A 23,215-nucleotide genomic window follows, 5' to 3' on the forward strand; every position below is an offset into this window, starting at 1 on the left:
TTACTGATTTTAATATGCTTTCTTTTTGTGTGTGTGTGTATTTGATGTTTTGATTATTATGTGATGGGAACAATTTCTTTTCTGGTCCAATCTATTTGGGGTTCTGTAGACTTCTTTTATGTTTTTGGGCTTCTCTTTGTTTAGGTTAGGGTATCCAGGGCTTGCTCTGTTGGAGAACTGGGTTCTGATGATGCCAAATAGCCTTGGATTCTCTTGCTTAGGTTCTTTTGCTTTTCTCTCACTATTTGGTTATCTCTGGTGTTAGCTGGTCTTGCTGTCTCTGACTGGAGCTTGTCCTTCTTCTACACTGTGAGTCTGTGATCTTAGGTGTATCTCATCACTCCTGGGAGAACAGTTCTCTCCTGGCAGGATTTGGGTATGGAGAGCTGTGACACAGGGTTAGTTACAGGTTGTAGATAGAAACTGTAAGGGTCCTGTCCACCTTTGATGTGTTAGTTTTTGTTTTATCTTATTAGAAATAGTTTTAAATTTTTATTGATTTTTTTTATGAACATTCATCATTTCATTATTTTCCCATCGAAGCCTGTTAGTTTCATAATGATCTGGATCAGAGGGAAAATGTTTAGAAACTTAGAGGAAAAGAGAGAGAAGAAACTGTTATCAAGATCTACTGTGTTAGAAAAATGCTATTTTTAATAAAAATAAAATAGAGAGTGAACATGAAGCATGACTTGAGATATATTGGAGAGAGAAGAGAAATGACAGAAAATTAGTGGTGTATGTATAGTTTAGATTCATTGTTTATGTAAGCTTTTCTATGAATAGAAAACAAAACTTGTATATTACTTCTCAACTTTATGATGTAAAACCTTGCTTTGCAGCAGTGCCTGGAATCATAACACTTACTAAGAAGGGGTAGGCTTCAAACATGAGAAAGCCTTTCACCATACCTTTCACATGGTAGGATCACAAGCATGTGGTGTTGCTCCATTTTCTATATTTCTTGATATTGTTAACGTGGTAAATTTCTTTCAATTTTTGGGTCAGACTCAGCTCACTCATCAAACTCTTTGCACATCGACTGTCTCAGCCTTACACACCCAACTATAGATTATCTTCTGTTTCCATAAAATACATCCCTCTTCAGAGTATGGCCTTCCCCACAATGTGACTAACTTACGAGGTACCAAATCATTTAAAAACTGAATATATTTACCATTAAATATCACTTATAATAGGCCACCCCCCAAAAAAAAACAGTGGAATTTGTTCCCGCCTTCATCCTACTATGCTGGGACATTTTTAGTATCTTAGTTCATTTCACTTGCTTCAAAAGCACCATGAATAAACTGACCAAGGAAAAAGAGTTCACTTGGTTTGCAGGTTATATCAATCACCAGGGGACATCAAGGGATGAAGCCAGAACAGGAACGTGAACTCAGCCACTGAAGAAGGATGAGAAGCTTGACTTACTGGCTTGTTCCCCACGACTTGCTCAGCATATTTCTTATACTATCCAGACCACATTCCCAGGTGAGCACTTCCCCATTGACAAGGAACTACCATATTGACTATTATCAAGAAAATGCTCTACAGACTTGACTACAGGTACTTTGATGAAAACATTTTCCCAATTGAGGTTAGTCTTCCAGAAAAGTGTATCTTCTATTCTTTTGACACAGAACTAGCAAAAATGGTTGGGCTTAATCTTGCAAAGGTTATGTGAATTCGGCTGCAATCCCTGTGGGTTCATATCTATGTTCCCTGCCCTGTTGTGTCCAGGAAACATTGTTTCATAAAATTCTGCTCACCACAAATTCTATGAAGAATTAAGCTGTGGTGGGAGAGGTATGCTATCCACATTGTAGTGCTGAGTGAGCATACCAAACTCATTTCATGCAGAGTGACCAGCTGAGCGTTCCTGTGTTAATGAACATCGAAGCTTCTCTGATGAGGGCTGAGAGATGCACTGATCTGCAGGTGTAGAAATTACTCGTCAAGAAATGTTTCAATTCTCGGTCCATTAAGGGAAACATTAGTACTGGGTTCGCTCCTAGTACCCATCTGCCCACAGAAAATATAAACAGTGACATTTATGAGTTTTAGCTTGTGGACAGGGTCTGTGGCCTAATAAGAAAGTAGTTGGTCTCTCCAAAAACATTTTTTCTATGTTTTTCTTCTTCAATCTTTTAAAATAATTCCGTCTTTATCTCCCTCCTGGTCTGCCCTCTGACTATTCTTCATCTCATGACTTGTCCCCCTTCTCTAAAAGGATGTCTCCACCTCTACCCTCCCCACTCTCTGGGGCCTCAAGTCTCTCCAGGGTTAGGGGCATCTTCTTTCACTTAGTCCAGATTACACAGTACTCTGCTGTATATACATGTTGGGTGCCTCACATCAGCTGGTATATACTGCCGGGTTGGTGGCTCAGTGTCTGAGTCATCTCTGTGGTCCAGGTTAGTTGAGACTGCTGGTCTTCCTATAGGGTTGCCCTCTTTCTCAACTTCTTCCAGCTTTAATCAATGGATAGATCTCATCAAGCCCATAATTGCTGAATATGTCAGGGTTCACAGAAGGATGGTATTGCTGAGTCCTTTTCTCCTGCAGTACTGTATGTGGCACCTTTTAAGAATGATTTCCACTTGACTTTTCAACCTGTTTCTATACCACCTATGGACAGATGGGCGGCATACAAATCTTCAAAGTAAGTGCCAGTTTGATTTCTTCATGTTCTGTGTGTTTAGTATGTGCTGTCTTCAGCCACCAAGTTTTGGAGAATTACCAGCACCAGGGGTAATAGCCTGTGAGTTTTGGTTGTGGCTTAGATAGTGCTTTGGGAGTTAATTGGCAAGCAACTAGAAAAAGAAATCACCTAAACCTGAAAGAGAAGTTTACACACTTCTGTAAGGCAAAGGACACTGTCAGTAGGACAAAAAGGCCACCAACAGAATGGGAAAAGATCTTTAACAATCCTACATCTAATAGAGGGCTAATATCCAATATATACAAAGAACTGAAGAAGTTAGACTACAGAAAATCAAATAACCCTATTAAAAATTGGATACAAGGCTAAACAAAGAATTTTCAACTGAGGAATATCAAATGGATGAGAAGCACCTAAAGAAATGTTCAACATCCTTAGTCATCAGGGAAATGCAAATCAAAACAGCCCTGAGATTCCACTTCACACCATTCAGAAAGTCTAAAATAAAAAACTCAGGTGATAGCAGATGCTGGCAAGGATGCGGAGAAAGTGGAACACTCCCTCATTGCTGGTGGGATTGCAAGCTGATACAACCACTCTGGAAATCAGTTTGGTAGTTCCTCAGAAAATTGGACATAGTACTACCTGAGGACCCAGCAATACCACTCCTGGGCATATACCCAGAGGATGCTCAAACTTGAAATAAGGACACATTCTCCACTATTTTTATAGCAGCCTTTTTTTTTCTTTTCTTTTTTTTTAATTAGGTATTTTCCTCGTTTACATTTTCAATGCTATCCCAAAGGTCCCCCATACCCACCCCACCCCCCAATCCCCTACCTAACCACTCCCCCTTTTTGGCCCTGGCGTTCCCCTGTACTGGGGCATATAAAGTTTGCAAGTCCAATGGGCCTCTCTTTGCAGTGATGGCCGACTAGGCCATCTTTTGATACATATGCAGCTAAAGACAAGAGCTCCCGGGTACTGGTTAGTTCATATTGTTGTTCCACCTATAGGGTTGCAGTTCCCTTTAGCTCCTTGGGTAATTTCTCTAGCTCCTCCATTGGGGGCCATGTGACCCATCCAATAGCTGACTGTGATCATCCACTTCTGTGTTTATAGCAGCCTTTTATAAAAGCCTGGAGCTGGAAAGAACCCAGATGTCCCTCAACAGAGATATGGATACAGTAAATGTGGTACATTTACACAATGGAGTACTACTCAGGTAGTTAAAAAGGATGAATTAATGAAATTCTTAGGCAAATGGATAGAACTAGAAAATATCCTCAGTGAGATTACTCCATTTCAAAGGAACACAAGTGTTATGTACTCACTGATAAGTGGATACTAGCCTAAAAGCTCCAAATAACCAAGATACAATTCACATACCAAAGGAATCTCAAGAAGAAGGAAGACCAAAGTGTGGGTGCTTCAGTCTTTCTTAGAAGGAGAATAAAATACTCACAGGAGCAAATATGAAGATAGAGTAGAGCAGAGGCTGAAGGAAAGGCCATCCAGAGTCTGACCCATCTGAGGATTCATCCCATATACAGTTAGTTACCAAACCCAGACCCTATTGTGGATGCCAAGAAGTGCATGCTGAAAGGAGCCTGATATGGCTATCTCCTGAGAGACCCTGCCAGAGCCTTACAAATACAGAGATGGATGCTTACAACCATCCATTGGAGTAAACACAGGGTCCTCAATAGGGAAGTTAGAGAAAGGACCAAAGGAGTTGAAGGGGATTGCAACCCCACAGTGAGAATAACATCAACCAACTGGTCTCCCAAGGGCTCCCAGGGACTAACCCATCAACAAAGGAGTATACAAAGCTCCAGGTACATAAGTTGCAGAGGATGTCCTTGTCATGCATCAGTGAGAGGAGTAGTTCTCAGTCCTATGAAAGCTCGATAGATGCTCCAGTGTAGGGAAACTGAGGTCTGAGGGGTTGGAGTGGGTGGGTAGGTGGAGGAACATCCTCATAAAAGCAGGGGGAGGGAGGATGGGATAGAGGGTTTCCGGGGGGGGGGGGAACCATGAAAGGGTATAAAATGTACAATATAGATAAAGAAAATATCCAAAATAATTACTCATACCCAAATAAAAAGAAATTACAAAAAATAAAAATCAAAGAAGCTTACATTAGTTATCATGAGATGTCTACGTGAGGGACTGTCCAACTAGTATAGTGCTGATTTATTAAAACTCCTTTGAAATATGCAAGTGAATGTATTACAGGAAGCCCCAATAGCAGCAAGTGTCTGTATAGTTTTTCAAAAGACACTTAGTCGGAGTTATTCTTCTCCATATTTCTTGGTCTACTTTCTCTCTTACACACACCCAAATCGAACTCTTCATGTTCCATTATAGCCTTTCATCCTTTATAAGACTGTTTTCTACCTCCTCATTTTTCATCATGCCGTGACTCTTACAAATTCCTGAATTTGAAGGTTATTTCAATATAATTATTTATTAGGCTAATAAATGATATGTAATTGTCAATTAGCCAATATAAATTTCACAGTAGAAATTATGGATATGTGCTTGTCCTAGACAACCATAAGGTATCTAAGCAATTAATGACCAGTTATTCTTTCTTTTTGTCCTATTTCCACATATATCCCTTTTGAGTACTGGTAATTTCATTTGTAAAAATATTGTGCAATGATATTTCTCACACATTTAAGTATATGTCCTTTGTGCCTGAGACAATATTTGTTGCAGGCTTGAGTATCAATAAATGTTTAGAACATACAATTCTTAGATTTATAATCAGAATTTTTACTTTTCATCACTGAAAATCAAAACTAAATCCCTAGTTTTTTATTATACCTAGAGCAGACATGAGTTGGAGCTATCTATTTCTTAATGATTGCTCAATCCATATCTTTGCATGTATATTTAGGATTACTTAACTACAAATGAGATTCTCTAAATACTATCAAAGTATATTAGACCTGTGATAAGGATTCATGAGTATATCAGAAAACAAGTCATGATCTTCCTGAAAACAAGTGGATATGGGAATAACCCCAGGATTCAGGTGGGAAAAACCAGCTTCAGTTAATAAATTCATCATTTATAAATGTCCTGGGTCAAACATGGGAAAAGTTGTAATGAAGCAACTTCCTGGGAAATTACAGAATCTGAATGACACATTGCCAGTTTTCTGGGAGGATTTGGTGTCAGAATAATTTTGCAAGAGTGAAATAGTAGGGAGGAAAGTACTCTATAGAAACTCATAATGAGTCCCTTGTTCTACCCTGGCGTGCCCCAATTCACATCTGACCACGAGATAAATTCAGAACTTAGATTCTCCCGAAGGAAACATGAAAACCCTTCCCTAACTTCTGCCCAGGTACTCATTAACATCTAACAAACTCCTAGACATCATCAGTAAGCATCAGAAAGGAATGGAGATTTTCTCTGGGGATAAATGATTTTCCCTCATTGGAGGTATCCCAAAGACACCATGCAGACAAATATGCGGCCGCCACAGATGACACAATAATAAACTCTCTGAAGGATGTCATGTCCCAGTGCCCTATTGTTTTATGAGACTGGAAACTAGGACTTTGTTGGGTTACCTTTACAGCATTGCATGGAGAATAAGAAACCATTCTGAATTTCATTGCATTCTTTCTCAGGCAAAGAGTGACACAGAGAAGTTCCTGAATCCAGGCACTAGGAAATATGCTTCTATAGGAGCTGTGCTCTGCACCTGGTTTTCAGATGAGCATCTTCATCCTGACTGAGGCTCAGAAGGTGGGATTCATCTATCATAGACTTCTGCTTAAAATTCTTTTCTCTTCAGTGAAAATTGTCCTCTGAAGCCAACATGAAACATTATTTCTTTCTGAAGTCTGAAGGTTAACTTAAATAGGTTAACATTTTGCTTTCATGTCAAAGAAATGTCTGTGTCCTAGAATAGTACTCAGGAGAAAACAGCATTCAGTGTAACATGTATGTGAGATAATGAATTATACCTTGTGGATGGAGGCCCTTGTGTTCCTATAGAAAACATATAAACAAGTAAAGTGCAGACTAAGCATCAGGTTGCAAAGGGTATTGGTATTATATTATATTATATTATATTATATTATATTATATTAAATTACTGCAAAGGGATTGTGTTAATAATTTTGGAGGGAATCTGCAGATGATGCAGGTAAGGCTATGGCACCTCACATTTTAGAACAAAAATTATGATCAGTAAAATTATGAATAAATGAAACTTGTTAGCAAGTGGTTTTTTTTTTCATATGGAGGACACATATGTTAGCCTATGTTCATGTGTGTCATTACAACACAGGTGGCTTTATCAGAAGTATTTGGTGTTTTTTTTTAATTTTGAGGATAAGTAGTATAAAATTTTCTCAAAAGCCAACAACTTAATTTTCTACAACTGAATTCAGTTATACAACTTTATTATTGAGTGCAATATTATATTGTTCCCATACATACTATTTTTAATATGTTACTATAACATAAGAAATTCAATTAATTATTTTTACATTGCATTTATATATTCTTTTATTTGTTATTGATTTAGTTACATCCCAATTGAAGCCTTTCCTCCCTCCTAATTGTATTGAATTCTGATGATGGAATCACAGACTCATAGTAGACTCTTTACTGTCTGTATCAATATGCAAAGACCTTGGTGTGTTAAAATGTGTGTTATTGTGCTCTTGACCTACTGGACCAATAAAGATGTAGTTGCAATACAAAATTTACATTGAGGCAGGAGTAATAAAATCAGTATAAAAGTTTATTTGAGTTATTATACATTCATTGTTTCTCAGGCAATTTGCCTGTAATGTGATAGAATAGTGTCTCACTTATCAAGTGAAGAAATTGTCACAAATCAATTGGTAAGTGTGGACAATAAAACAGAGACCCGAGGAGAGTAGTGTCCGACCTAATCATCACTCCAGGGTTGAATAAAGGCCTCTCCATGTCTGTTCATGGTAAATCCGTGAAAACCACTGAGGAAGTGGCTCTTCAGATCCTCTTGCTTTGCCAGTTTGTGGTTGGGACCGTGGCCAATGTCTTTCTGTTTGTCCATAATTTCTCTCCAGTCTTGACTGGTTCTAAACAGAGACCCAGACAGGTGATTTTAAGCCACATGGCTGTGGCCAATGCCTTGACTCTATTCCTCACGATATTTCCAAACAACATGATGGCTTTTGGTCCCAAAACTCCTCCAACTGAACTCAAATGTAAATTAGAATTCTTCAGTCACATGGTGGCAAGAAGCACAAATTTGTGTTCCACCTGTGTCCTGAGTGTCCATCAGTTTGTCACTCTGGTTCCTGTTAATAGAGGTAAAGGTAAACTCATACTCAGAGTAAGTGTCCCAAATTTTGCGAATTATTCTTGCTACAGTTGTTGGTTTTTCAGTGTCTTAAGTAACATCCATATTCCAATTAAGGTCACTGGTCCACAGATAATAGACAATAACACTGACTCTAAAAGCAACTTGTTCTGTTCCACTTCTGGATTCATTGTAGGCATTGTCTTCTTGCAGTTTTCCCATGATGCCACATTCATGAGCATCATGGTCTGGACCAGTGTCTCCATGGTACTTCTCCTCCATAGACATCATCAGCGAATGCAGCACATCCTCACTCCCAATCAGGACCCCAGAGGCCAAGCTGGGTCCAGAGCAACCCATACTATCCTGATGCTGGTGATCACATTTGTTAGCTTTTATCTTCTAAATTGTATTTGTATCATCTTTCATGCCTTTTCTATACATTCTCGTCTCTTCATAAGGCTTGTCAGTGAGGTTCTGGCTGCAGTCTTCCCCAGTGTCTGCCCTTTAGTGTTGATCTTCAGAGATCCTAAAGATCCTTGTTCTGTGCTCTTCAAATGTTGAAAACAAGAGCCCCTAAATACTGCCAAATACAGAAGACATCTTCACTAATACCATTAAGTACTTTATTCCATATATATGTTTTCAACATTTTGTATGAATAAGGTGTGGTGCTCACTGCTGTAATTTTAAAAGAATAAAGCTATACTCATTTGTTGATGTTAAATGATTTCTGGTTGGAATCTGACTGACATGGTAAGTGAAGTTATTCACCATCCTCTGTTCTCCTGTATATAACTGCATTCTGCTGCAGGCTGGACTGAAACTGATGCAACCAATTTTCACTAAACAGTTTAATGTGTTAAATGTTCCTGATCAACCTGATACTCTTGCTCTTTCTTAGTTAATACTTCAAACTTTGGATAAGAACAGAATCCCTCTCTATATTTCTCTATCTGAACAAATGAGGATGCATTGCTCTAATTAAATGTTTTCAAGGATGAACATTTTATATATGGTAAATATATTGCATGTCATTCCACTTTAGTTAGGAGATATATGCTTAGCTACCTTGGGCCCTACTGAGGTGAGAGTCAAGCACTGAACAACATAACTTTGTGCTTTCTAGAGCAGTACAATCTGCTGAGCATATCGAGAATAAATAGGAAAAGAGGCAGAAACAGGTCACACTCAGAATCCTTAAGCGATTTAAAGTCTCAGGACCAGGGAGGAACCCAGGATCCACACTGGAGATCTTCTCCTGAAAGACTTCACTCTGGGCCATGGTGAAATTGTTTTCCAGTCATCACAAACACCTACCAATCAGACAGGAGACAATATATATCCGAACAATGAGGAGGCAAAGTTGTCACTCCATCTGTCAGTGGCTTTCTCAATCACAAAATTATTTTCTCAGAAGATTAAAATCAAGCATCTAATATTTTCAGCTATCTGAGAATGACCAAGGCAAGAAAGATCACAAGATAAATATCTGGAGTGGTTATAGCTTTCAGTGTGATGAAACTTATAATCTGACTTGTGGTACTTACTTCTGTGAACAAAGAATATTTTAGCATTCATTTTTTTGTTCATGCGTATTGGGTATGTATGTATTTGTGGGGATTCCCTCCTCTTAAGGAGAATAGGTGTCATACCCCTAGAGCTGGAGTTACAAACTGTTATAAGCCTACAAAGATAGGTTCTCAGAATCAAGCTCTGATCCAATGTAAATGTGGCCAGGCTTCCAACCTGCTGAGCCATCTCTCCAGGCCCACACTGAAAAATTTATCCAACACACTTAACTCTTCACTTCCAGTTTGGGATGTCGGAAATCATCAATATCAGCTTTATTGAAAGAGCTTGAAATAATAGAATAGGAACCAACAGTTTGTATGTACGATATTAAGGATAGATTCGCACTGAGTTATGAAATTAATACTGAGACTCTTCATGTACATTTTCACAGACCTCTACCAACAATAAAACTGACAATCCCACAGCACCAAGTCTTGATAATAACACTGGCAATAATAAGAATCAGCAAGACAGCTCAGCAGCTAAAGCACTCACAACTTAGAAATGATTATCCCAGGTCCTACATAGTGGAGAGAACAAACTCCTACAATTGTACTCTGCCTTCCTCAAATCTGTGCTTGAACATGTCCACACACCGAAAAGAAAAAGTGTATTTTCTAAGTTCAGTTTAATCAGTTCAGTGTATCCTATAACACTGATCTCTGCCTGTTAATCTCTGTATACCCTTATATCTAAGCATTAGTTTGTTGTACTTCATTGGATTGTACTATCTACTACCCTTCCAACACCTTTTTCACCACAATATTTCCAACCAACACTCAGTAATAAAGAAAAGTTAGAGAGGAAAAGGTGTGTTGACCTCTGATGTTGGTTTTGGTAAGTCCAAAATCTATCATCATGATATCTCTAACCAGAAGTCAAACAAGACAGCCAAACAACAATTCATCAATAGCAAAATCAGGAGCAGGTACAGCAGCAAAGGGAACTGACAGCAGCAGGCAAAGCAGGAGCCACCACAGGACATCTTGGGGATCTCACACAAATACCTTCTCAAGATTCTCAAGAATTCCAAACAAAAACTGTCTGCAGCTGGAAAAAAATCATGCCCCTCCTATAGCATGAGACACTCATAATTATTCATTGTGGACTTTTGGAAACAGCACCATATCCCATATCAGGGAGTAAAAGAAAAACATATTCATGTAACATAACTGGTTTTTTGACAAAATGAAAATTATCACATCAGTCAAAGCACAAATACTGAAATGTTAATAATATTCAAAGGAGGCATGAATTATAATGAGAAAACTTTGGAAAGGGCAGAAGTTAGCAGGTAAAATTTCAAGAAATCATAAATAAATAAATAAATAAATAAATAAATAAATAAATAAATAAATAAATGGCCTTTCTTTGTTCCATCTAATGTTCCACACCCCAGTCTGCAATCTCTGATCTATACTCCTCTCCCTAGCCCATAGTTCTGCCTGCCTTCCAGGATGCTGAGTCCTGCATGGTCATGAGGGTGATGGTGTGACATGATCACAACTCTGGGATGGAGCCAGCAGGACATAGGACTCCACAGTGTTGACAGTTATCAGGAAATATGATACTTGACAAGTTTATTGTGGAATGTCCTTTCTGGGAAAGTTAGTACCTCTTAGGATAGGAGGGTATGTTTAGATCTTAGCAAAAACTATAAATGCTGTGGCCTTCATGGCAGCCCTTAATGATATAGGAAAGAACACTGAATACATGAATTTAAAAATATATAAACAGGAGTTCTCAACTATTCAAAATATAAGGATGTAATATGAGTTACAAGAGGGGCTTCATGCACCAAAAAGTACAGAAGCAGGTGCACTATGAGCAAGCTTGTCAGAAAGATGCAAAGATAGGCAGACACAAAAGCAAGCAGGTTTCTGAGTTCAAGGACATCCTGGAACAGAGGAAATTTAGATCCAGCATTTGGGGGCAGTGATCTCAGTGCTGGGTCCTACCTTGATAGCTTATTGTATGTTCTTACAAAGGAAGCAGATTTCTGAGTTTGTTTGCCATGTTAAGAAAAATGTGCTTGCTGTCTTTTCTTAGAGGTTAAGGGGATAAGTTCAAAATTTGTGATGTAATCAAAAGAGTATGTGGGGTGCATGACTGCATTGACATGAAAATAAAAGAATGGGCTATTGTCTGTTAGAGGTTATCTCTCTGGTCATCTTCAGAAAGCTGTCTTAGCAGAGCACAAGGCTATCTGCTTGTACCCCAGAACTGACTTCAAGCCATTCTTTTTGTTGCTCCCAAACACTACTTTCTCAGAACCCCTCTCTAAGCCAAGGCTGGTCCTTAGCACCAGGAGGCCTACTGACATCCTGAACAACCAAGAACAACTCACTCTCCAATTTCCTGCCTGCTGAACTCCAGTACTCCCAGAAGCTGTGAGGTCTGCCCAATTCTCTCCATTCTTTCTATGCCCCATCTTCCTGTCCACACTTCTACATACAATTGAGAACCTGCACTCCACACCCTAGTTCACAGCTCTGCATGCCTCCTGGTAGACCTGTTACCAAGTGGTACAATCAGTCCCAGAGGCCTACTGCGACCTTGTATGGCCAGGACAATTAATACCAGAGACAACAAGATTTCTAAAGACATGAGCTAAAATATGATAAGGAAAAGGCAGTGCAATATGGCACCACTGGTAACCAGCTATCTTACTCTAGCAAGCATTAGGTACCCTGACACACCTGAAGAGCAAGAAAATGATCTTACATCTCATTGTATGAAGAAGATATAGGCCTTTAATGAGGAAATAAGTAAATATCTTTTTTTCTTTTTTTTATTACGTATTTTCTTCAATTACATTTCCAATGCTATCCCAAAAGTCCCCCCCCCACTACCCTACCCACCCATTCCCATTTTTTGGCCCTGGCGTTCCCCTGTACTGGGGCATATAACATTTGCCTGACCAATGGGCCTCTCTTTCCAGTGGCCAACTAGGTCATCTTTTGATACATATGCAGCTAGAGTCAAGAGCTCTGGGGTACTGGTTAGTTCATAATGTTGTTCCACCAATAGGGTTGCAGATCTCTTTAGCTCCTTGGATACTTTCTCCATTGGGGGCCCTGTGATCCATCCAATAGTTGACTGTGAGCATCCACTTCTGTGTTTGCTAGGCCCCGGCCTAGTCTCACAAGGGACAGCTATATCACCATCCTTGCAACAAAGGCTTGCTAGTGTATGCAATGTTGTCATCGCTTGGAGGCTAATTATGGGATGGATCCCTGGATATGGCAGTCTCTAGATGGACCATCCTTTTGTCTCAGCTCCAAACTTTGTCTCTGTAACTCCTTCCATGGGTGATTTTTTCCAATTCTAAGAATGAGCAAAGTGTCCATACTTTGGTCTTCATTCTTCTTCAGTTTCATATGTTTTACATATTGTACCTTATATCTCACTATACTAAGTTTCTGGGTTAATATCCACTTATCAGTGAGTACATTTCATTTGAGTTTTTTTGTGATTGGGTTACCTCACTCAGGATGATGCCCTCCAGGTCCAACCATTTGCCTAGGAATTTCGTAATTCATTCTTTTTAATAGCTGAGTAGTACTCCATTGTGTAGATGTACCACATCTTTTGTATCCATTCCTCTGTTGAGGGACATCTGGGTTCTTTCCAGCTTCTGGCTATTATAAATAAGGCTGCTATGAACATAGTGGAGCATGTGTCCTTCTTACCGGTTGGGACATCTTCTGGATATATGCCCAGGAGAGGTATTGGGGGATCCTCCAGTAGTACTATGTCCAATTTTCGGAGGAACCACAAGACTGATTTCCAGAGTGGTTGTACAAGCTTGCAATCCCACCAACAATGGAGGAGTGTTCCTCTTTCTCCACATCCATGCCAGCATCTGCTGTCACCTGAATTTTTGATCTTAGCCATTCTGACTGGTGTGAGATGGAATCTCAGGGTTGTTTTGATTTGCATTTCCATGATGATTAAGGATGTTGAACATTTTTTCAGGTATTTCTCAGCCTTTCGGTATTACTCAGGTGAGAATTCTTTGTTTAGCTCTGAGCCCCATCTTTTAAGGGGGCTATTTGATTTTCTGGAGTCCACCCTCTTGAGTTCTTTATATATATTGGATATTAGTCCCCTATCTGATTTAAGATAGGTAAAGATCCTTTCCCAATCTGTTGGTGGTCTTTTTGTCTTATTGACAGTGTCTTTTGCCTTGCAGAAGCTTTGCAGTTTCATGAGGTCACATTTGTCAATCCTCGATCTTAAAGCACAAGCCATTGCTGTTATATTCAGGAATTTTTCCCTGTGCCCATATCTTCAAGGCTTTGCCCCACTTTCTCCTCTATAAGTTTCAGTGTCTCTGGTTTTATGTGAAGTTCCTTGATCCACTTAGATTTGACCTTAGTACAAGTAGAGAGGAATGGGTTGATTCGCATTCTTCTACATGATAACAACCAGTTGTGCCAGCACCATTTGTTGAAAATGCTGTCTTTTTTCCACTGGATGGTTTTAGCTCCCTTGTCGAAGATCAAGTGACCATAGGTGTGTGGGTTCATTTCTGGGTCTTCAATTCTATTCCATTGGTCTACTTTTATGTCGCTATACCAGTACCATGCAGTTTTTATCACAATTGCTCTGTAGTAAATCTTTAGGTCAGGCATGCTGATTCCAGCAGAGGTACTTTTATCCTTGAGAAGAGCTTCTGCTATCCTAGGATTTTTGTTATTCCAGATGAATTTGCAGATTGCTCTTTCTAATTCGTTGAAGAATTGAGTTGGAATTTTGATGGGGATTGCATTGAATCTGTAGATTGCTTTTGGCAAGATAGCCATTTTTACAATGTTGATCCTGCCAATCCATGAGCATGGGAGATCTTTCCATCTTCTGAGATCTTCTTTAATTTCTTTCTTCAGGGACTTGAAGTTTTTATCATACAGATCTTTCACTTCCTTAGTTAGAGTCACGCCAAGATATTTTATATTATTTGTGACTATTGAGAAGGGTGTTGTTTCCCTAATTTCTTTCTCAGCCTGTTTATTCTTGGTGTAGAGAAAGACCATTGACTTGTTTGAGTTAATTTTATATCCAGCTACTTCACCGAAGCTGTTTATCAGGTTTAGTAGTTCTCTGGTAGAATTTTTAGGGTCACTTATATATACTATCATATCATCTGCAAAACGTGATATTTTGACTTCCTCTTTTCCAATTTGTATCCCCTTGATCTTTTTTTGTTGTCGAATTGCTCTGGCTAGGACTTCAAGTACTATGTTGAAGAGGTAGGGAGAAAGTGGGCAGCCTTGTCTAGTCCCTGATTTTAGTGGGATTGCTTCCAGTTTCTCACTATTTAATTTGATGTTGGCTACTGGTTTGCTGTAGATTGCTTTTATCATGTTTAGGTATGGACCTTGAATTCCTGATCTTTCCAAGACTTTTATCATGAATGGGTTTTGGATCTTGTTGAATGCTTTTTCCGCATCTAATGAGATGATCATGTGGTTTTTGTCTTTGAGTTTGTTTATATAATGGGTTACATTGATGGATTTTCATATATTAAACCATCCCTGCATCCCTGGAATGAAACCTACTTGGTCAGGATGGATGATTGCTTTAATGTGTTCTTGGATTCGGTTAGCAAGAATTTTATTGAGGATTTTTGCATCGATATTCATAAGAGAAATTTTTCTGAAGTTCTCTATCTTTGTTGGATCTTTCTGTGGTTTAGGTATCAGAGTAATTGTGGCTTCATAGAATGAGTTAGGTAGAGTTCCCTCTACTTCTATTTTGTGGAATAGTTTGTGCAGAACTGGGATTAGATCTTCTTTGAAGGTCTGGTAGAACTCTGCACTAAACCCATCTGGTCCTGGGCTTTTTTTGGCTGGGAGACTATTAATGACTGCTTCTATTTCCTTAAGGGATATGGGACTGTTTAGATCGTTAACTTGATCCTGATTTAACTTTGGTACCTGGTATCAGTCTAGAAACTTGTCCATTTCATCCAGGTTTTTCAGTTTTATTGAGTATAAGCTTTTGTAGAAGGATCTGATGGTGTTTTGGATTTCTTCAGGATATGATGTTATGTCTCTCTTTTCATTTCTGATTTTGTTAATTAGGATGCTGTCCCCGTGCCCTCTAGTGACTCTAGCTAAGGGTTTATCTATCTTGTTGATTTTCTCAAAGAACCAACTCCTCGTTTGGTTAATTCTTTGAATAGTTCTTCTTGTTTCCACTTGGTTGATTTCACCCCTGAGTTTGATTATTTCCTGCCGTCTACTCCTCTTGGGTGAATTTGCTTCCTTTTTTTCTAGAGCTTTTAGATGTGTTGTCAAGCTGCTAGTATGTGCTGTCTCCCGTTTCTTCTTGGAGGCACTCAGAGCTATGAGTTTCCCTCTTAGAAATGCTTTTATTGTGTCCCATAGGTTTGGGTATGTTGTGTCTTCATTTTCATTAAATCTAAAAAGTCTTTAATTTCTTTCTTTATTCCTTCCTTGACCAAGGTATCATTGAGAAGAGTGTTGTTCAGTTTCCACGTGAATGTTGGCTTTCCATTATTTATGTTGTTATTGAAGATCAGCCTTAGGCCGTGGTGGTCTGATAGTATACATGGGACAATTTCAATATTTTTGTATCTGTTGAGGCCTGTTTTGTGACCAATTATATGGTCAATTTTGGAGAAGGTCCCATGAGGTGCTGAGAAGAAGGTATATCCTTTTGTTTTAGGAAAAAATGTTCTGTAGATATCTGTCAGATCTATTTGTTTCATAACTTCTGTTACTTTCACTGTGTCCCTTTTTAGTTTCTGTTTCCAAGATCTGTCCATTGATGAAAGTGGTGTGTTGAAGTCTCCCACTATTATTGTGTGAGGTGCAATGTGTGTTTTGAGCTTTACTAAAGTGTCTTTAATGAATGTGGCTGCCCTTGCATTTGGAGCGTAGACATTCAGAATTGAGAGTTTCTCTTGGAGGATTTTACCTTTGATGAGTATGAAATGTCTCTCCTTGTCTTTTTTGATAACTTTGGGTTGGAAGTCGATTTTATCCGATATTAAAATGGCTACTCCAGCTTGTTTCTTCAGACCATTTGCTTGGAAAATTGTTTTCCAGCCTTTCACTCTGAGGTAGTGTCTGTCTTTTTCCCTGAGATGGGTTTCCTGTAAGCAGCAGAATGTTGGGTCCTGTTTATGTAGCCAGTCTGTTAGTCTATGTCTTTTTATTGGCGAATTGAGTTCATTGATATTAAGAGATATTAAGGAAAAGTACTTGTTGCTTCCTTTTATTTTTGTTGTTAGAGTTGGCATTCTGTTCTTGTGGCTGCCTTCTTTTTGGTTTGTTGAGGGATTACTTTCTTGCTTGTTCTAGGGCGTGATTTCCGTCCTTGTATTGCTTCTTTTCTGTTATTATCCTTTGAAGGGCTGGATTCGTGGAAAGATAATGTGTGAATTTGGTTTTGTCGTGGAATACTTTGGTTTCTCCATCTATGGTAATTGAGAGTTTGGCCGGGTATAGTAGCCTGGGCTGGCATTTGTGTTCTCTTAGTGTCTGTATAACATCTGTCCAGGCTCTTCTGGCTTTCATAGTCTCTGGTGAAAAGTCTGGTGTAATTCTGATAGGTCTGCCTTTATATGTTACTTGACCTTTCTCCCTTACTGCTTTTAATATTCTATCTTTATTTAGTGCATTTGTTGTTCTAATTATTATGTGTCGGGAGGAATTTCTTTTCTGGTCCAGTCTATTTGGAGTTTTGTAGGCTTCTTGTATGTTCATGGGCATGTCATTCTTTAGGTTTGGGAAGTTTTCTTCTATAATTTTGTTGAATATATTTGCTGGCCCTTTAAGTTGAAAATCTTCATTCTCATCAACTTCTATTATCCGTAGGTTTGGTCTTCTCATTGTGTCCTGGATTTCCTGGATGTTTTGAGTTAGGATCTTTTTGCGTTTTGTATTATCTTTGAATGTTGTGCCGATGTTCTCTATGGAATCTTCTGCACCTGAGATTCTCTCTTCCATCTCTTGTAATCTGTTGCTGATGCTCGCATCTATGGTTCCAGATTTTTTCCCTCGGTTTTCTATCTCCAGCGTTGCCTTGCTTTGGGTTTTCTTTATTGTGTCTACTTCCCTTTTTAGGTCTAGTATGGTCTTGTACATTTCCATCACCTGTTTGGATGTGTTTTCCTGTTTTTCTATAAGGACTTCTACCTGTTTGGTTGTGTTTTCCTGTTTTTCTTTAAGGACTTGTAAATCTTTAGCAGTGTTCTCCTGTATTTCTTTAAGTGAGTTATTAAAGTTCTTCTTGATGTCCTCTACCATCAACATGAGATATGCTTTTAAATCTGAGTCTAGCTTTTCGGTTGTGTTGTGGTGCCCAGGACTAGGTGGCGCGGGAGTGCTGCGTTCTGATGATGGTGAGTGGTCTTGATTTCTGTTAGTAGGATTCTTATGTTTTCCTTTCGCCCTCTGGTATTCTCTGGAGCTGTGCAGGATACACTGGCGGGGTCCTGAAGCCAAGATGCCTGTGCAGGATACACTCAGCAGGGTCCCTGCACTAAGATGTCTGCTGCCAGTGCTCAGGCAAAGCGCTCCAGCGCCGGGCAGGTCCCTATCCTCTGGCCAGGAAAATGGTCACCTGCCTGTGCAGGATACACTCGGCAGGATCCCGGATCCAAGATGTCTGCTGCCGATTCTCAGGCAAAGCGCTCCCACGCCGGGCAGATCCCAATCCTCAGAATTCTTAAGATTGCATGGCTGGTGTTGTGGGTATCTGGCGGTAGTCAGCCGACTGTGCGCCCTAGCTACCCCGGAGCTCGGACCGGAAGGGGCTTGTGCCCTTACTAAGACCGGGTTTTCTGCTTTCCTAACTAATGCAGTCTCAGGTCCTGCGCGATTGGATTGGAGCAGATGCTGTGTTCCACTCACCAGAAGTCTTAAGATCGCTTGGCGGGTGTTGTGGGTAGCTGGCGGTAGTCAGACGACTGTGCGCCCCAGCTACCCCGGTGCTGCTCTGACCGGTAAGGGGTAAATATCTTTTTAAAATACAGGAAGACAGGATCAAATAGGCCTTTAAAAAGGAAACAAATAAATATGAAAGAATACAGGAAAATGCAATCAAACAGGTGAAGGAAATGAATAAAACTGTTCAGGACCTGAAAATGGAAATAAACGTAATAAGAAAACAAAAAAGGAGCCAACCCTGGAGAAATAAAACCTAGAAAATAGAATTACAAGCCACAAGCATCATCAACAGAATACAAGAGAAAGAAGAGAGAAGCTCAGCCATCAGAGATACAACAGAAGAAATTGCTGTATCGGTCAAAGAAAATGTCAAATAAATTGATTCTAATACAATACACTCAGAAAATTTGGGACACTAGGAAAAGACAAAAACTAAGAATAATAGAAATAAAGGAAGAAGAACCCCAGCTCAAAGGCACAGAAAATATACCCAACAAAATTATAGAACAAAACACCCCTAACCTAAATAAAGAGATGACTATAAAACTACAAGAACCAAAATAGATTGGATAGGAAATAAAATCCTGCCACCATATAATAAAACACTAAATGTAGATAACAAAGAAAGAAATTTAAAAGATGAAGGGGAGAAAAGGACAAGTAACATATAGGGTAGACCTTTTAGAATTATACATAACTTCACATTAGAGGCTCTTGTGAGGAGCCGCCCTTGCAATCGCCATTACAAGATGGCGCTGATATCCAGTGTTCTAACTGGTAAACATATATTCTGCAATGTGCTAGGGTATTTTTCCATTCCTTGTGCCCTGCCTGTCCCGTGGCGTCATCTGGGCTGATAGTGAGCAGTTAATCAAGACCTGACACATCACACAGAGGGGTATTTAGCAGCTCCATTTTCCGGGTTCGGGTCTTCCTGAGAAGTAAGCAATAAAGCTTTGCCGTAGAAGGATCTGGTTGTCTGAGTGTGTTTTGCTGGCGAAACATTACAAGGACAAGAAGTGATGCTGATAACCCGGGAACTATATCATCACCAGGCACTGAAAGGAGACCCCCGTTTCACACGGGGCAGATTCAGAACTACGGGACAATACAGCTCTGCAAGGTACGTGTGGCCTTGAACTTTCTCCAGCGTTAGAAGCCTTTCTGTTCCCTTTCACAGGGCTCGTTCTTTTATTTAGATTGCGTACAGTTTCTACGGGAGGAATTGCTAACTGGTGTTCAGTCGAGGTCAGGCAAGGTTAGAAAAAAGGCAAGAAGATAGCGTGGGAGCCTTCCACTCTGTGGTGACCACCTTACGGTTGGTCCTGAGGAAGCGTGGCTTGAAAGTCTCCACCAAGACACTAGAAGGCTTTGTAAAAGAGATAGATCACATAGCACCGTGGTTTGCGTGCTCAGGGTCCTTAACTATCCCCTCTTGGGAGAAACTCGGGGGAGATTTAGTTGGGGAGCAGGAGAACGGCAAACTTAAAGCAGAAACCATGCTGTTGTGGAAGCTGATTAGATCATGCTTAAAGGATGAGGAATGTCAACAAGTAGTTAAGGCAGGACAGAAAATTCTGGACGAAATTCAAGAAAGCCTATCAGAGGCAGTGCGGGGAGAGAAATTAGGAGCAAAGGGGAAACATGGTGCACCAAATAAGCATACAGGCCTCTCCACAGGTCTTGAACCTGAGGAGAAGATAATGTCGGGGAAGGATACCCAGGGAGAGATAAGAAGAAAGGAGGAGAAAAAACAAAAGAAAAAAGATCAATCAGCGGAGGTCCCTAGAGGAGGGAGCCTATATCCGTTGCTAGATGAGTTTAAGGAGCTAGCTCTTAGTAGCTCAGAATCAGATGAAGAACTTAGCCCCTCTGAGGAAACAGACTCGGAGGAGGAAAAAGCTTGTTATGAGAGAGAAAAGTACCAGCCAGATAAAATGCGAGCTAATCAGTCAAGAAAAAACCCAAAAGCGGCTGGCGAAGGCCAGCTTGCTGCTCGGCCTCTGGGCTGTCGGCTTCAAGGTCATAGTGCACCTCCGCCCTATGCGAAGCCCCCGCCCTGTGTAGTGTGTCAGCCCTGCGCAGAGAGGCAATGTGCAGACTCGTTCATTCCAAGAGAGGAATCTCCCCAGCAACCGCAGCCCGGCCAATCCTGAGTTGCTACACCTGTACCAGACTCTTTCCTTGTACCCCTCCCACACCCATTTCTTGAGACTAGACATTGTTTAGATCTGGAAATCCCCTACTCCCCTCTTCTCCTTTCTCCCCTGAGGGCCTATAAAACTGGGACCTCTTTCCCCTCGAGGTTGACTCCTTTACCCCTGTGTGGGATATGAGCCATCCCCAGAGCTTTGGTTTTCCCCGAATAAAGCCTCATGTGGTTTACATCAAGGTTGGTCTATCCTGTTTTCTTGAGTGTCTGCTATTGTCCTGAGGCCTGAGTGAGGGGCTCCTCTTGGGGTCTTTCAACTGCTCATGCTGGCAAGGATGTGCAGTAAGGGAATTTCTCATCCATTGCTGGTGAAAGTAAGAATGTGTAGAGTCACTATGGGGATAAGAATAGAGGCTCCACAGAAAGTAGGCAATAGATCTATCTCACCACTCTTGGGATATATACCTGAAAGGCACTTCATACTACTACAAGGACATGTGCTCAACCATGATTGTTACTGCTCTATTCATTCATAATAGCCAGAACCTGGAAACAAGCAAGAAGTCACAATAAAAGAAAGGATAAAAATTATGGCACATTAGCACAATGGAGCAGTACTCGGCTGTTTAAGGACAGGCATCATGATGTTTATAGGAAAATGACTGAAGCTAGAAAAAACATCATCCTGAGTGAGGTACCCCACACCCAGAAATATAAATATGGTATGTATTCACTTATATTCGGGAAGCAGGTGTGGTCACATGGACCTAGATGGCGCCCTGGACCATTGTCAGGCTCCGTGAATCCCACATGTTACTGCCTTGCCCGAGCATGCGCAGTGAGGCTGCATGTGTGGGCTGCCTGCCAGGCTGGGCTGTTCCTCATGATCCAGACCTGTCAGCCTATTGGTGGCCAACCTGAGGTCGTTCCTGGAGCGTGTGTGAATTCTGATTGGATGAGGTGGGGTGGAGCTAGATGAGGTCAGTCTTTGTGAGTATAGGAGGTTTGTTGTTGTTGCCCTTGCCTAAGTGGAGAGAGGTTGTAAGAAAAGCTTCAAGAAGGAGTAAAAGAAGAAGCTATTGCATGAACCGAACTTGGTGTCTGTGTCGTTCTTGTCTCTGTGGGAAGAAAGGACTGTGGACACTTATACATACATACATACATAGCTATTAAATAAATGATAATGAAGGTACAAAGGAGATTGATATACATAGAGATGTTTTAGTGAGTGACACATGGATTTCATAGATGGGGAAAAGTGATTAGCTATGCTGAATGGATTAGGGGATGAGTTGGAACAGGACATAGGGTTGAGAGAGGGGATGTAGGGAGATAGAGCTGTAAATGGGGAGCATATGAGAGATGTTACGAAAACCTATGACAGGGGAAATTTTTTAACACATATGAAAGTGATCCTACTGAAATTTTCTAATAAATGAGGGTACAGAGTCCCAACTGACCACCTCTTTTCAACTAAGGGGTCTTCAAGTACAGGGACTGTAGTGCATTCAACTGAGTTGTTGGCCAAAGACGTCCCATGGAAATGCCTACCAAACCCAGGCTGGGGCTGGAGAGATGGCTCAATGGTTAAGAACAGTGGCTGCTTGCTCTTCTAGAGGTCCTGAGTTCAATTCCCAGCAACCACATGGTGGCTCACAACCATCTGTAATGGGATCTGATGCTCTCTTCTGGTGTGTCTTGAAGATAGCTACAGTGTACACATATAAATTAAATTAATAAATCTTTTTTAAAAAAAAACTAAGCTGATGTTAAAACAATGGTTTGCTCTCCACAAACTGACAGTGGGATACCCTTACCTAGGACAACACCCATACACTCCTTCAACATGGAGAAGTTGAGCTAATACCTACATGGAGCCTTTACTCCTATATCTAGTGTCTTTGGTATGGAAACGTACTCTGCAGGCTACCAAAAGTGACACATAAACACCAACCCAGCAACAAAACTTTTGGCCTACAATCTGTCCTGCACATAAGATATGTTAATGTAAAGGTGGTATGGAACTTGTGGGAGTATACAATGAATGTCTAATTTGTCATAGACAGAACACATACACAGCACTGTCAGGTGACCAAGAACCAGAAATTAGATAGTCAACATACCCACGGTAAGACCAAATACTACCTCTCTAAAAAAATAAAAAAATAAAAACATCGATAAAATGACTTCCAATGGTATTTTGCCCTATTCAAAGTTCAGTGTGTTATTCGCTGTTGTGTTAATCATCAGAGAAGTTTCCTCCTTAGGCAGACAGAAACAGATTCAGAGACTCACAGCCTGGCATCATGTGGAAAGAGAGTCCTCAGAACACACAGCTCTAAATGGGATGTCTCCATCAAAACTCGCCTCTCATAGCTCAGGGAACTCTTAAGAAGAGGAGTCAAGAAAGAGTGTAAAAGCCATGGGGATGACGGACACCAGGAAAACTGGACTCACTAAATCAACAGAGCAAAGTACATATGCTCCAAAGATTATATGCCCCAATACAAGAGAATGCCAGGGTCAGGATGCAGGAGTAGATGGGTTGGAGAGCAGGGCAGAGGGAGGGTATAAGGGACTTTCAA

At 40.3% G+C, this 23,215-nt stretch overlaps 1 protein-coding gene across 1 annotated transcript; it reads left to right on the forward strand.

Moving 5' to 3' along the window:
- Positions 1-7,622: 7,622 nt before the first annotated feature.
- Positions 7,623-8,546, forward strand: Vmn1r91 (vomeronasal 1 receptor 91). Its single transcript, NM_001166736.1, has one exon. It carries the CDS (start codon positions 7,623-7,625, stop codon positions 8,544-8,546), a length of 924 nt encoding a protein of 307 aa, NP_001160208.1.
- Positions 8,547-23,215: the final 14,669 nt, after the last annotated feature.

The sequence above is a fragment of the Mus musculus genome, chromosome 7 (genome assembly GCF_000001635.26).
Source record: "Mus musculus strain C57BL/6J chromosome 7, GRCm38.p6 C57BL/6J".
NCBI lineage: Eukaryota > Metazoa > Chordata > Mammalia > Rodentia > Muridae > Mus > Mus musculus.